The sequence below is a fragment of the Etheostoma spectabile genome, chromosome 17, assembly GCF_008692095.1.
Source record: "Etheostoma spectabile isolate EspeVRDwgs_2016 chromosome 17, UIUC_Espe_1.0, whole genome shotgun sequence".
Taxonomy (NCBI): Eukaryota; Metazoa; Chordata; class Actinopteri; order Perciformes; family Percidae; genus Etheostoma; species Etheostoma spectabile.
In genome coordinates this window covers 24572976-24589191 of record NC_045749.1, presented here as the reverse complement: position 1 = coordinate 24589191, position 16216 = coordinate 24572976, and the positions used below count along the sequence as shown (strand labels likewise).

The following is a 16216-nucleotide window of genomic DNA, read 5'->3' as shown; positions in this document are numbered from 1 at the left end:
TAGCATCATGTTACGCTCAGCTAAAGTTAGCTTGCTTTAGCTACGACCTACAGAGGTAAGCTCTGCCTAGCGTCCGCTAGATGTTGTGAAAAGATGAAGAAGCGTTTGTTGTCCTGTTCATGCATGTGTGTGTGTGTAACGTGTTATACCAACAGAGTGTAAAAATGTGATAACCCTTTGGGGATTATTGAAGTATGTCTTCTTCTTTTAAACATTTTAATTATTATTTCAATTGACAGTACAAGTGGCACATGCTCAACCAGATGAGCTAACTGGGCGCCTAACCCTAACCCAATGACTTCATTTTAATGTATTTGTAAATTTTGGTCTTGACCAAACTTAAAGACACACTCAAGAGTGATTTCATATAAATAGACACAGGGTGATACATGACAGACAGGCAGGACAGAGGGATGAGAGGTTATCAGACCTGAGTGGAGAGCAGGGCCTGGGGCAACAGGTCACAGATATGGAAGGAGACGGGAGGACCAGTCCAGTTACTCTGGGCAAACATGTGGAGACAAGAGACAGCCAGGGCCATCACTGCCAGCTCCCTGCAGCCAGAGAGACAAGACACACACACTGAACTTAGTGGACAGAAACACTGGAGAGAGAGAGAGAACAGCTAAAGATCCTTTAAGGTTTTTAGAAAAAAACGTTCCATGGCATTAACAGATTGTCACACAAGTGTATAGAAAGGCACAGAGACAGTGCTAGCTGCCACCTCACTCTCCAGGCAGTTAGTGGGTTTTAAACAGCCAGCCACCAGAGACATGCTTTGCTGCCTTTCTATTATGCTGAGAGAGTGATGGAAGGTGATAGAAGAGAGGAGAAGGATCCAATGGGAGGAGGAGCAATATGTGCTGCATTCAACAGGAACCCACAGACACTTCTCCCCTGAGAGCCAGAAGAGAGGTGTTAAGCTGTCCTTATTAAAAATGAATAATTCACAACAGAACAAATAGAGGTGGTGAAAGGAGAACAAACAAGCACTCTGAGAAAGCTTGTGCAACGCCAACGTGGAGAGACCCATTATTTTATTGTTATCATTAACAGAACATTATTGAAATCCCACTTATTGCTTTTTGCAGTCACAAATCATGTCAAGTGATTTTAAAATGTAAAGTTAATATTTATTTTTAGTAAACAAACAGCGATATGAATGGCTAACGGTTGTGTTATCATGGGTACGACTTCATGGACACACGGACCTCTGCATCGGTCTCAATGGGCCAAGATACGGCCGATGTTGGGTTTAAAGAAAAGACGTGCAGACTGCACAGCTACGGTTCATTTTGGAGTGAGCACTGAAAGCGGCTGAGAGGAACACATGGTGGGTATTGTACATGGTGCTAGCTGTGGTCTGTGAGTCATCCATCTATATACAGTATATAGGATTTTTATTGGAGTGCTCACAATGACCTGTGTTTGAGTTACTGTCTCTCAGATTACAGCAGCAAGAAGGCTGTTTGATTTAACATGATCTGGTGAGAGGCTAGCTAATGAAGTTCAAGTTATTCTATTAGCATGTCCTAGCTTCACTATTCCCTGGCCCCTTTTACAAAATATATATATTAGTTTAATGGTAGGTAATGCTTCTTTTATAGAATTGGCTTATTTTAATTTATAATAGGAAATGAATGTGTTCACATTCAACAAATACTAGGTGTATCAGTTTGAATCGTTCCATATTAAAATGCATTGTCCTTGAACCATATGGTAGCCATGTATCTAGATACGTATGGGCCCGTCCTATTAGTGAGAGACTCACGCTCCTATCCTTTACTCTCTAAGCCCTGAATGGGCAGGCCTGTGTATGTGTTAGACTGATGGCTAACAGCCCTGACCCCCCATGGCCACCCCAGAGTCGGCAGTATGTCACACACCGTCGCCACTCGTCAGCCTTTTTCCAGCCAATTAAACATGTTGAATTCAACGTGTACATGCTGTTGGTGAGAGGAATCCCTCTGATTGGCTACTCAGCTCAGGAAAATAAGGGTACGAGAAGATAAAGTAGTCAAGGACAGGAGTAGAGGGGCTGCAGTGTTCGCCAACGTTAATACAGCGTGTTGGAGGAATACAGCGTCTCCGGGGGGGAGATTGGGTGGCAAGTAGTACTCGTCCTGTTGTTTACTTGGTTGCCATGACTTCACAAATGACTTCTAGTGGCTCGAGGAGAGAGAGAGGATGACAGTTGGCCTGAGTTCACTAGAGCAGACGTCTCTGCTGAGTTGTGTAATTACGACTTTATGACTTCTCATAAACAGCTTTTTTTTTGACGACACAGTTAAGGTGGCAGGCGTGTGTTGCTTGGGCGGCCGCCTTAACTGCAAAATGCTGCGGGAAACACTGCATTACATAATAAGCTCATTAAATAATGTCCTATTCTGTAAAACTTCATTTAAGCACTGTAGACCTCTCTATGCACCGTGGTTGGTGCTAGACTGAGAACTGAGCCCCCTAGTAGGGATGCCCAAGTAATCAAATTTTAATCACCATTTTGGCTTCTTACGATCACGATCCTAGAACGCTCCGGGTTTTTTAGCAAAGCCCATTTCCCGCTGATCATGAGCCAGTCAGAGTAGTTCCCTGCACGGTGCAGCTTAGTTTCTAGATGGAGACAGTCCCAGAGGACAGAGGGACGGGAGGAAAACTCAACAGATAGCAGTCGGTTACACGTCGGTCTCAAGGTTTACCAGTTTACCAGTAAATGTTGTTTTTCAGACAACAGCAGTGACCAGAGCTAGTCAGTGCTAGTTAGCGTCTGTTAGCTCACAGGACTCTAGGGTGCTAGTTAGTGTCCGTTAGCTCACAGGACTCTAGGGTGCTAGTTAGTGTCTGTAAGCTCACAGGGCTGTAGGGTGCTAGTTAGTGTCTGTTAGCTCACAGGGCTCTAGGGTGCTAGTTAGTGTCTGTTAGCTCACAGGGCTCTAGGGTGCTAATTAGTGTCTGTTAGCTCACAGGGCTCTAGGGTGCTAGTTAGTGTTTGTTAGCTCACAGGGCTCTAGGGTGCTAGTTAGTGTCTGTTAGCTCACAGGGCTCTAGGGTGCTAGTTAGTGTCTGTTAGCTCACAGGGCTGTAGGGTGCTAGTTAGTGTCTGTTAGCTCACAGGGCTCCAGGGTGCGAGTAATATTTTTCCTCTAGGTCACACTGTTACACCTAATGTCCTCGCATCCGCTGCCTCTCCACAAAAGAAGCAATGTTGTTATGTGGATATGGTTTAATTTTGCGTTACATGACCCATTTCTTCTGCTACTTGTTTACCTGTTGGTCTGATCACCGTTGGTGCCACAAGTAAGGTACAGCAAGACCCGTTTCTCCAGGTAGGCCTCGATGTCCTCCCCATCGCTGTAGCTGCCATCTCCAGCAAGCAGATCTGACACCTGGGGGCTCAGAAGAACCGCCTCAAAGTCTCCCTCCATCAACGACTCCAGCAGAGAGCCCGCCTCTGGAAGAACACAGCTCAGAGTCAGTTCACATTAGGCATCGGCTTACTCATTTTGTTTCAGTCATGTGACTGTCATGCTGATGGTGACATGGTGAAGAGATGTTGGTTATTAAAGGACAGAGGGCGGCTGCTGGGCTACTGCTTCCAGACAAGAAGTAATTGTGCTGTTCTCGGTTCAACAACGCTTCTCCCAGCCTTTTCATTACCTTTTTATATGAGGAGGCAGACTTGCTTGGCTCGTTAGCATTGATTGCTTTGTGTTCCCCCAGTGGAGAGAACAGAGAGGGAGAGAGGGAGAGAAGGAGGGGAGCAGCTGAGCTGCATGACCCAGCCTGGCTTATAGAAACAGTTCAAATGCTCAGTGACAGTCCTTCATACATACACACAAAAAGGTGAGTAATGACAAAAGAAACAATGTTGGCTTCAACCCTTCTCCATGATGGTTTCCTCCATCCATGATCTCTTTAAATCCAAGAGAACAACGCTCAGCCAATCTTCAGCCAACTTGCCATGTCTCAAATATTTCAAAACTAATACACAATCTCTTATACTGCTCAAGGAATGAAAACAATGTCCAGCTGACTAGGCCAGCTTTATGAACAGCATTAACACTTATTACAAACACTATTATCCAAAAACCTGCTCTGCTATCTTTCCTAAGCAGTGGCTGTTTTGGTTTTAAAATCCAGGGAGAAAGTTGGTGCCCCCGCGGCTGACTGGCCGCGGTGCGCCGGGCAGGCCTTACCGATGAAGCCTGGTGGGGGCGAGCGAGCCGAGCAGCCTTAGGCGGGAGAGTGGGGGGGGTCACGCAGAGGGCGTGAGACAGACGCATCTGCACGGCTTCACAGAAGAAATGGGTTATGCAACGCAACACCAAACTACATTGATAGAAAAGAAATGGTCTCATACCATATTTCTGAAAATATATCAATTCAATAAAAGTCATAATATACCGCCAAGCCAGAGCAGGAAGGGGTGTCAAATACAAGGTATGGGGACGCCTGAGTGGCTCGCCTGATTCAACGTGCGCCCATGTACAGAGGCTCAGTCCTTAGTGAAGTGGCCGCAGGTGCAACTCCAACCTGCAGCCCTTTGTCATTCTCCATGTCCTTTTTCATGTCTTCAGCTGTCCAGTTAAATTAAGGCCTAAAATTCCCAAAATATTATCTTAAAAACAATTGATGAGCTATGCTCACGTTAGCCCATTTAGGCACACCTCCAGGCCGGTCACGGGAGCCCAGATACATCTATCTGTACTGGCGTTAAGATGAAATTGCAGTGTGACTAGAGACAGTGTTGTAATAGAGGTGTAGAGATGTTTATTGCATCTTGCCATAATAACATAGTGAGAAGGGAGGGGGAGGACGAGGAGAAGGATGGGCTCTGGCTTTATGAGGGGGGAAAGAAAGCCTGAGGTATGGCCACATTTTTAATGACATTTCAGCTTCTCTTCAGGTCTGCCAACGAAAAAGAAGCAATTATGGAAAACAAGAAAGACGCCCTCAAAGTAGTCCATAACTCATAAGCATCCAGGTAATGAGCTGCAGTTAATAAGGCAATGGTGAATTAAATAAGCAAAAGCGTACAGAGCTGAGCAGCAGTGTAGATCCATGATGAACAGGAATATCTCAGACAGGCATGGCCATTTCTACAGGCCTACTGTGTGTAAGCCAGTCTCTTACTAAGTGCACACACAGCCTGCTGGTTCCTCCATTTCATTAGTCTGGGTTTAGTCCAGAGGTCTATTGTCCTGTGGTCATATGCATCCATCTTAGAGGCTTTTCCTCAGCAACAACGCTGAAATATAAATATTATATATAAATAATGCATGGTTCTGCATAGACAATTTTGTGAAAGAACTGCCGAGTAAATGTAACCTATGAAGCCACCAAAACAAAGATAAGAAGATACGCAGCGGTAAAAACAGATCATGTAAGGAGCCAATCTCCCAGGGGGATCACATGGTTGCCCATCCCTTCACTGAAAAGGAAACGTTTACAGTAGTCATTGTCAGACAGTATGTATGATAACTAAAATACGTCTTGTTTTTGCCAGCATCAGCCAGAAGAGGCTGTCCATCAGGATAGTACAGTGGTTAAAGTTGAACTTTTCTGTAACTGCACAGTTCAAGGATAAGGATTTTTTTTTCACTTGGCAATCCCTGTACAAATCTTTATTAGTGGTCATTGTAAACAATGATAAATAGTACTCGAGTAAATGGTTACTAGGGCGGTAATCAACCAAAGAAAGTTTTGGTCAACTAAAGTCCTGAAATGTGGGAGGGGCGGAAAAAAAAAACCGTTAGATTAATTAACTGTACTGTCCCGCAGTACTTGTCCTGGTAGGCTATTTGCAGTATATTAAACGTTTTTTACCTAATTATTTTGCACTGAAATGACTCGTCTGTCGGCGCTGAACATGGAGCTTGGCTTTGGCTGGTCTACTTTAATATATACTGTATATTTAAACATATCTGTGGTCAAGCTTAGTGCCTCGCTGTGTTGCATTAACTCTGAAACTTTCTCTTTGGGTCCCTCAAATTTTGCGGTAGTCCATGCATGATGGTGGGGCGTGCCGGCGCTGTATATTAGTCCATGATGGTGGGGCGTGCCGGCGCTGTATATTAGTCCATGATGGTGGGGCGTGCTGGCGCTGTATATTAGTCCATGATGGTGGGGCGTGCTGGCGCTGTATATTAGTCCATGATGGTGGGGCGTGCTGGCGCTGTATATTAGTCCATGATGGTGGGGCGTGCTGGCGCTGTATATTAGTCCATGCATGATGGTGGGGCGTGCTGGCGCTGTATATTAGTCCATGATGGTGGGGCGTGCTGGCGCTGTATATTAGTCCATGCATGATGGTGGGGCGTGCTGGCGCTGTATATTTGTCCATGATGGTGGGGCGTGCTGGCGCTGTATATTGGTCCATGCATGATGGTGGGGCGTGCTGGCGCTGTATATCAGTCCATGATGGTGGGGCGAGCTGGCGCTGTATATTAGTCCATGATGGTGGGGCGTGCCGGCGCTGTATATTAGTCCATGATGGTGGGGCGTGCCGGCGCTGTATCTTAGTCCATGATGGTGGGGCGTGCCGGCTCTGTATATTAGTCCATGATGGTAGGGCGTGCTGGCGCTGTATATTAGTCCATGCATGATGGTGTGGCGTGCCGGCGCTGTATATTGTTCCATGATGGTGGGGCGTGCTGGCGCTGTATATCAGTCCATGATGGTGGGGCGTGCCGGCGCTGTATATCAGTCCATGATGGTGGGGTGTGCCGGCGCTGTATATCAGTCCATGATGGTGGGGCGTGCTGGCGCTGTATATTAGTCCATGGATGATGGTGTGGCGTGCTGGCGCTGTATATTAGTCCATGATGGTGGGGCGTGCTGGCGCTGTATATTAGTCCATGATGGTGGGGCGTGCCGGCGCTGTATATTAGTCCATGATGGTGGGGCGTGCCGGCGCTGTATATTAGTCCATGATGGTGGGGCGTGCCGGCGCTGTATATTAGTCCATGATGGTGGGGCGTGCCGGCGCTGTATATTAGTCCATGATGGTGGGGCGTGCCGGCGCTGTATATTAGTCCATGATGGTGTGGCGTGCCGGCGCTGTATCTTAGTCCATGATGGTGGGGCGTGCCGGCGCTGTATATTAGTCCATGATGGTGGGGCGTGCTGGCGCTGTATATTAGTCCATTATGGTAGTTCTTTCTTCAATCTGTCCCCAGTGGGTTGGACTAATCCAACAGAGAAAACAAGGGGGGTGTTCTGAAGACAGATTTACCTGTGAAACAGGAATGCTCTGAAAACAACCCCATTAGCAATTAGTGCTTTCCACCCATAGACCTTAACAGTCTATGCTTCCACCTGATGAAATAACACGGCAAAAAAATCAACCAATCAGAATTTTGGTTGAGCCAGAACGTATCAACCAATAAATCGACCAGTCGACTGGGAGATTACAGCCCTAGTGGTTACATTTATTTAGTTTGACTTCCTCTACTGCCACCCAAGAAAACTCCTTCCAGGAAGCTTGAAACACTAGCTAAGTTTCCTTCCACGTGTCCATCGAATTATCTGAAAAAAACTCATGCAAATAAAGTTGGTGAAAGTTTTAATTTGCTTTAAAGCAAATAAAAACCTGTGCGTAATGACGTCACACGCTTTTTTAGGGTCAAACTGGTATATCAACTTGATTTGAGACATTTTAAAGTGTTTCCATTCATTTTCGCACTGAATCACAACATTCAAACAACTGAAAACAAAGTTTTTCAAAATGGATTGTCTACCAACACCTGATCAACGTGGGACAACCATCACACGATCAATATGGGACAACCAACACATGATCAACGTGGGACAACCATCACACGATCAATATGGGACAACCAACACATGATCAACGTGGGACAACCATCACATGATCAATGTGGGACAACCATCACATGATCAACGTGGGACAACCATCACATGATCAATATGGGACAACCAACACATGATCAACGTGGGACAACCATCACATGATCAATGTGGGAAAACCATCACATGATCAACGTGGGACAACCATCACATGATCAATGTGGGACAACCAACACATGATCAACGTGGGACAACCATCACATGATCAATGTGGGACAACCAATACACGATCAATGTGGGACAACCATCACACGATCAATATGGGACAACCATCACATGATCAACGTGGGACAACCATCACATGATCAACGTGGGACAACCATCACATGATCAACGTGGGACAACCAACACATGATCAATGTGGGACAACCAATACACAATCAATGTGGGACAACCATCACATGATCAACATGGGGGGGACAACCATCACATGATCAACATGGGGGGACAACCATCACATGATCAACGTGGGACAACCATCACATGATCAACGTGGGACAACCATCACATGATCAACATGGGGGGACAACCATCACATGATCAATATGGGACAAGTTGTAATAGAGCTCATGTGCCAGCTGAGAGCAACATATCTAGCTAAATAAGAAAACGAAGACACTATAACTATGACGATGCAACTTGTCTTTTATTGTCCCCCCGGCACCACTGCGAGACTCTTTTTTTTGAGACTCGTCTCGTCTTCCATTTAGTTTTGTTCCCCCCATAGCTACTCTTTCACTTCAGCTCGTATGCAGCCTTCTTCATCCTCCTCTTCTTCTCTTCCAAGTCAGTCAGTCATGCATCACTAGCACCAACTTAATTGTTGATTGGCCAACAGCACATTCAAATGATATCATTCAACAAGCATTCTCCGACAGGGCAAGAGAGCGTCATTTATATTACAATGATGATCGGAAATTATAGTTTAAATGTTTATTTCACATGTTCAGGCGACTGGGTTGTTTATTAACTAGCCCGACGTGGCCCCGGGCCATCCGGCAACACTCACTGTTAAAACCCTAGATGGTTTGTGTTTTTGTAATTGATCTACTCTATAAAAAAAATATTATATTTTTTATTTGAAAAAGACATGATGGCACTATATTAAAACTACTGTTATATATCTAGTTCGTAATTTCTTTTCATTATGTGACTTTAGCCACTATTGCTGTGTTGGTGGTTGTGATGGTGAATTAATGTTTCTCTTATTTTTTTCCTTTTTCTTCACACACACACACACACACACACACACACACACACACACACACACACACACACACACACACACACACACACACACACACACACACACACACACACACACACACACACACACACACACACACACATATAGACTTTGGTATCGAATATTGTGTACTTCAGGTGGTGTGGTGGGGTACCGGCGGGGGGTACCGGCGGGGAGAAGAGACCGAGTGTGTCTGAGTATCAAAGGTGACACCTGAGACAGAGCACGGTAGACTACAGCTGTGCTAATGTGTGTGCTAGCCGTGCAGTAAGCTCCGGATCCGGTGTTATGTGCCTTCTGGTTTTTCCACCTCCTGGTTTCCGAGGCTGTCCAGATGCCGTGTAAACCTCAACGGCTACCCACGTCGACATATTCGCTACAAATTCATAAACATTTTACTGGCCTTTGCATGTCACACCTCAATATAAACTATGCTGAATTGAACAGAATATCTGAGCACGACACTACAAAAACATTGTACAGCGGGAAAATTGTGTTTTTAAATAAATTACGATGAACCGTGTCGCGCTGGGTTCGAACCTTCTTCGGCAAAAATAATGGTACAAGAGTCCACCGCACTATCCACTACACCATCGCATCATTCACGTTTACATTGAAAGAAAACTTTGCTTTCTCTCAGTAGAACAGGAATTAAACTTAACAGCGTAAACCGAAACAACTTGTTACCTTGATTTAGGCTTAAAATCATGATTAAATCGTGCACTATAACCTCCTGCTACACCTCTGCTCTGTCCATGTGCGAGGACTCGTCATAAACTACACCGGGCAGCACACGGTTTGAGAAACAATCTGTCTAAAACAACTGGTTACCTTGGGCTGGAAACGCCTGATCGCGAAGCTCTCAATCAGCTACAACAACACGTTTCTTGGATTTATGAAAGAAGCAATATTACTATTGACGTGCCTCAAATGCATACATCTACGTTTCCAATAGCCTACAACGTATGTTTACGACGGAAGATACGCATTTGAAACCCCTACAATACAAAGTTCTGTATAAGAAATGTTAATAGTTTGTGCCCAACCTTTTGAATTGTTGGTGTTGTAGCAAAGGCGATATTATGTCATCTACGCATCCAGATATCAGCAAATCAGTTTTTAAAGTGGTGTAAGACGAAAGGTGAACGTTGTTTAACTTATTAGTCCTATGAGTGCTCCCGATACTTCCTACAGACAGAAGCGTTTACGTTCAAGTAACGTTCAGACAAAAATGCAAACACAATGAAGATTCCAGTGTTTCTTTATTGTCAACGAGGTCGGCAAAACTGCACAACAGAATCCATAGAAATGCAGGAATTTAGTTTGTAACGACAGTAACCACATAACCTGCCCTTTCCTGTATGCTGTCCCATTTACTTGAATAGGAAAATAGCGGCCTAGTTGAAGCACTTTCATATGAGTATTTTGAATAGTTGTATCTGCAAAACATTGAAAGTCCTATAAGACATAAATGGACAGAGAAAAGCCCCCCTTACACAAAAGGGCAAATAAAGAATCCAAGAAACGTGTTGTTGTAGCTGACTGAGAGCTTCGCGATCAGGCGTTTCCAGCCCAAGGTAACCAGTTGTTTTAGACCGATTGTTTCTCAAACCGTGTGCTGCCCGGTGTAGTTTATGACGAGTCCTCGCACATGGACAGAGCAGAGGTGTAGCAGGAGGTTATAGTGCACGATTTAATCATGATTTTAAGCCTAAATCAAGGTAACAAGTTGTTTCGGTTTACGCTGTTAAGTTTAATTCCTGTTCTACTGAGAGAAATCAAAGTTTTCTTTCAGTGTAAACGTGAATGATGCGATGGTGTAGTGGATAGTGCGGTGGACTCTTGTACCATTATTTTTGCCGAAGAAGGTTCGAACCCAGCGCGACACGGTTCATCGTAATTTATTTAAAAACACAATTTTCCCGCTGTACAATGTTTTTGTAGTGTCGTGCTCAGATATTCTGTTCAATTCAGCATAGTTTATATTGAGGTGTGACATGCAAAGGCCAGTAAAATGTTTATGAATTTGTAGCGAATATGTGGACGTGGGTAGCCGTTGAGGTTTACACGGCATCTGGACAGCCTCGGAAACCAGGAGGTGGAAAAACCAGAAGGCTCATAACACCGGATCCGGTGCTCCGGTGCAGCTGCTCCCAGATGTGCATGGAAGAAAGACGTCACACCAGACTCCAGCAGAGGAGTCCGTAACTAAATCGCCATAAAGCCATGCAAAACCGTGCAAAATGTTAGCACAGAACAACTCGAGCTACAGCAACTAGCTAGCACTCAGGCTAAATTACAATCAAAACTCCACCTTGGTATTATTTTGAGATGAACATTTCAAATCGCTATCAAGTATTAACGGTGTGAGAACTCTGTCGCCCGTGGGTAAGACCAAGTCCTACTGGGGTCCGACATGTGAGCAGAGCACGGCTAGCAGCGCGCTTAGTAACGCTAGCTAGTAGTAATATATTACATTCCCATCGATTCCTTTTGACTGTAGCGGAGCTTCGTTAGCATGACGCGGTCACTGACGTTACCAGAAACGGTTAAACCGGTGCCGTACACCGTCCCCGAGAGTTTCATGACCGGGGAAAGCCTCCAACGGTCCCCCGCAACGTTTAACGTTAATGTCTCTTTCCCAATCTGCCAGTGTAGCCGTTCGAAGCGCTCATTAGGTAGCACGACCTGCTAACGGCTACGTGGTGAAACATTAAAGAGCCCGGAGTCTCACCTCCACTTCTGGAAAGAGTCTGCCTCCACTGCGCTGCCTCGCTCGCTGTCAGGAAGCCTCGGAGGACGGGGACCTCTGCGTCCAGCGGCATGGCTACGGTCTCCGGTCCCGTCTCTGGTCAGTGGTACGACTGCCTTCAGTCTGGACTCTCCTAGGTCAAAACCTTCCTAAAGAGCCACGCTCTGTTTCTCAGTCCCACTTCCAACGTTTATTTCCACCTTTCTTTCACTGACTATGATTTCCACCCATGTGGTGTAAGTGGCATCAGTGAGCAGCCATGACAGATGCGCATTGCATTATGGGGGACTAATTAAATGGAGACGTGTGGCGGTTCTGTGCATAGACATATATAGAGAATCTTTATTATGTCTATGGTTCTGTGGCTACATATTATTACAGCCGACACTAGTACTAGTACTATAGGGTGACCAGACGTCCCCGGTTTCCGGGGACAGTCCCCAGCTGGATCTGTCCCCGGAGCCGATAATCGCACACCCAACACACGCAGGCTCCAGACCGCCAGAGCCAGCGGTGCTCAGAGATGTTTAGAAGCCGTGTGTTACTTTGCTAAAATCACTGATTATTTACATGGAGTCTGGTGGGTTTAGCGAACGCAATTTCGCGGACTTTTATATTTTAAAAAGGATCTTAATCTTTAACAGAAAGGTCGACCTCCTTAGAAATCCTTAGACACTTGGAATATTAATCTGAGTCTGTCAGTGGCAAAACAAGCTCTTTAATGAACGATGGTCCACTACCAGGACTGCTCTCGTTCTGCCAGAAATTCCGCAGGATGGCACTCTTTTTTTTTTTTGTTACTCTTGCTGCTCTGACTCTGAGGCAGTGTCCGGTTGAACTGACCCTGTACTGGTACGTGGTTCCTCCGACTCAACGTCCAGTTCCCCTGACCCGACTCCCAGTTCCCCTGACCCAACTCCCAGTTCCCCTGACCCAACACTCTGGCTCTAACCCGACGCCCAGTTCCCCTGACCCGATGACGACTCCCAGTTCCCCTGACCCAACGCCCAGTTCCTCTGAACTGTCCTGAAGCCCAGTTCCCCTGACCAGACGCCCAGTTCCCCTGACCCGACGCCCAGTTCCCCTGACCCGATGCCCAGTTCCTCTGGCCCAACCTGACGCCCAGTTCCCCTGACCCGATGACGACTCCCAGTCCTTCTGACCCTGATCCTACGCCCAGTCTCCCTGTCTCTGAGCAGGCGCCCTGCTTGCTTTACCCCCTGCTGGCGTCCAGTGTCCCTGACTCCCTGCTGGCGTCCAGCGTCCCTGACTCCCTGCTGGCGTCCAGCGTCCCTGACTCTGCTGTTGTCCTGCTCGCCTCACCCCCTGCTGACGTCCAGCGTCCCTGACTCCCTGCTGGCGTCCAGCGTCCCTGACTCTCTGCTGTTGTCCTGCTCGCCTCACCCCCTGCTGGCGTCCAGCGTCCCTGACCCCCAGCTGGCATCCTGCTTGCCTCACCCCCTGTTGGAGTCCAGCGAGTCCCTGCTGGCATCCAGCGTCCCTGACCCCCAGCTGGCGTCTTGCCCCCTACTTCCCCTTGGCACTGGTTCACGGGGTCCCTCCGGTACTGGTCTCTGGGGTTCCCTTCAGGGTTCCCCTGGCTCCGGTTTCAGGGGTTCCCCTGGAAACAGTTCCCCTAGACCCACTTTCCTTGTTTCCCCCAGTTCTAGTTCCCTAGTTCAGTTCTAGTTCCCTGCTACTCGAAAACTAAGATGGCTGCTTCTGCTGCAGAACAGCGGTCTTGCCAATCGACTCCGGGAGATTTGGAAGATGTGTTTGGAGGTTAAAGATGAATCTATGAACCAGCGTTGCTCTGGTTGGATGGAGCGCTGTCCTATTATGTGCAGAGGGAATTTGAAAGACAACCGTTTATCCCGCTCCTCAGATTGAGCCCTGCCAATGGGGAGCTCCCAGAACCAACAACTGGATGATGTGGGTCTGGCTCGTCCGGCTAGTTATGAACAACACGGATCAAAGATTTGTGGTCGTGTTTCAGTTGTTAAAATAGTGTAGTGATGGGCGCATGGAGTAGACATGTTTCCTGAGGCTCCTCCATGCTTCCAGAGGCTCCGCCATGCCAATCCTTATATTTAATATTTTTATAGTCTCACATCTCATTCCACCTGCCTCAGGAACGTCCCTGACACAGTGTGGTCCGCTCTGACCAGCCTCAGCATGTCTAATAATGTATACGTTTAATGCTAGCAACACTAGCGATAGCGCTCCCAGTGGCACTCGTGGACTTCGTCCGGTGGTCCCGACGCTGATGATTTGACACTGATTAGGGAGAAGGCCTCTGACAAGATCCTCAAACACATTAATGACAGCTTTGATAAGTTGGAGACTGAGCTAGAACAACGAGGTAGACCAATGGAATTCATCAAGTCTCTCATCCACAAAGGTCTTGGAGAGGACAACATACAGTCTGTGGTGATCATCAACCCGGCACACCGGACGCCAAGCCAAGCCCCGCCCCCTCATCACGCAGGGCCACGTTTATCAGAAGAAGAATCTTCACATGCGTTTAGCGGTTGAGTTTCAGGTGGTGTGTGGCCATCCAATGAGAGATGTCAGTCAGACAGGCACCATTCCTGTAAAATTCCCCAAAAGCACCTGTCCAAGGCATACCTAGAGTACAGTGAAGAGAGAGAGGGTAAATACAGAAGGTGACGAGCAAGCACGGAACAGGTGATACATCAGGTGCATCACATCAGGACGGGGACGACTATCCCAGAGGTAGGAAACACAAGGCAGGGAGGAAAATTAGAGACAATACAGCACAGGAAACCAGACTATCAAAATAAAACAGGAAACAAGAGACCACACAAGACCAGGGAGAAAACACGGAGAATAACAGAAAACAACAAATTATAATAAAACTCATTTCTTGTAACATAAGTTGCCTATTGTGGGGCACCCCTAGAAGACATCAATAAAATATATTACATAAGTATTAGAGAGCTTTCACAGATAACTAATGTCAACTGTCAAAGATAGTGGATTGTTATCCGGTTTCAGAACACGACATGAAGCTGTTTACCTCGTGTCTGAGAGCCAAGGAAGGTTCTGATGCAGATCCTCTCCAAGTTACCCGGTAGGTTCGGTCTGCCAGGTCAGATGTGAACAAAGACAGCGTAGAGCCTGAGACACCCAGATCCTGGAGGGTGGGAATGAGGATCTGGTGGCTGACTGTGTGGAAGGCAGCAGAAGGTCCAGAAGGATGACGACGGAGGACCGAGAGCTTGTTCTAGCCATGTGAAGCTCCTCAGTGACGGCAAGGAGGGCAGTCTCTGTGAGGGGCCGGACTTGAAGCTAGACTGGTGGAGATGAGTAGAGTTGATTGAAGATACAATTGAGTGTTTGGAGAGAAATGGTCTCTAGTGGCTTACTTCCCTCTGAAGGCCAATGCATAGACTATCATCAGCATGGCGGTTAACAGCAAAGACAAAAACTCTCATGATCCCAACAACTCCACGACATAATTAATAGTCTGTGTTTACATCCATGGTTTCAATAGGGACCCGTAACTGCAGAAAATTACCTTTAGTGCTAAATAGCAAATGTTATCCATATAACTGCCAATAACATGCCAAAGCATCGCGGCACACTTTGGGACAGTTTGGGAATCCTGGGAGTTGCATGGTTTAAATATTAAATATTATAATTAAGCTAAAATCTCTGCTGTTGTTGAACATCAGGTTTTCTCTGTGTATTATATTGAGAAATGATACAATGATACATATATTAACCATTGGCAAGACCCAACCTGCACCAAAATAAACCTCCAACCCCTTTGCTTCCACTCACCTGAGCAGTGAGCGCCCGGCCCTGGGTCCCTGGGCGCTGCTTGCTCTGGTCCATGTCCCCAACATAAGACCCCGAGTCTAGCGGCCTCCTTTGCCTTAATTAAAGTCTGTGTGTTTTCACCTGGTTGTAAAAGGGGTCTCTGAAAGCGTCCTGAGCCTCACTTCCAAATAAACACGTACATCATTTCTGTTTACATATGGGCTGGTTGTCAGTTACTCTCATAAATAGATCAAAAATGAAAAAGCTATGACGGCATTTAGTACAGTCCCTGTCTCACTGCTATTACAACGTGGACACAGGACACAGTCCCTGTCTCAATACTATTATAACGTGGACACAGGACACAGTCCCTGTCTCAATGCTATTATAACGTGGACACAGTCCCTGTCTCAATACTATTATAACGTGGACACAGGACACAGTCCCTGTCTCAATGCTATTATAACGTGGACACAGTCCCTGTCTCAATGCTATTGCAACATTGACACCGGACACAGTCCCTGTCTCACTACTATTATAACATGGACACAGGACACAGTCCCTGT

At 46.5% G+C, this 16216-nt stretch overlaps 1 protein-coding gene across 3 annotated transcripts in view; it reads right to left on the bottom strand.

Annotated features, from left to right (window-relative positions):
- The window catches only part of ttc27 (tetratricopeptide repeat domain 27), a 53115-nt gene extending 40949 nt beyond the window's left edge, over positions 1–12166 (bottom strand). Inside the window, exons 1-3 of one of the 3 annotated variants that reach the window (XM_032542000.1) lie at positions 11847–12166; positions 3265–3448; positions 431–554 (exon numbers count right to left, since the gene is read on the bottom strand). In XM_032542000.1, coding sequence (XP_032397891.1) covers positions 431–554; positions 3265–3448; positions 11847–11937 — 399 coding nt within the window. In that variant the 5' untranslated portion in view covers positions 11938–12166. Of the gene's footprint in view, positions 1–430; positions 555–3264; positions 3449–3654; positions 3675–11846 lie in introns of those variants that run through there. The other 2 variants (XM_032541999.1, XM_032542001.1) reach the window with 2 other exon arrangements.
- Positions 12167–16216: the final 4050 nt, after the last annotated feature.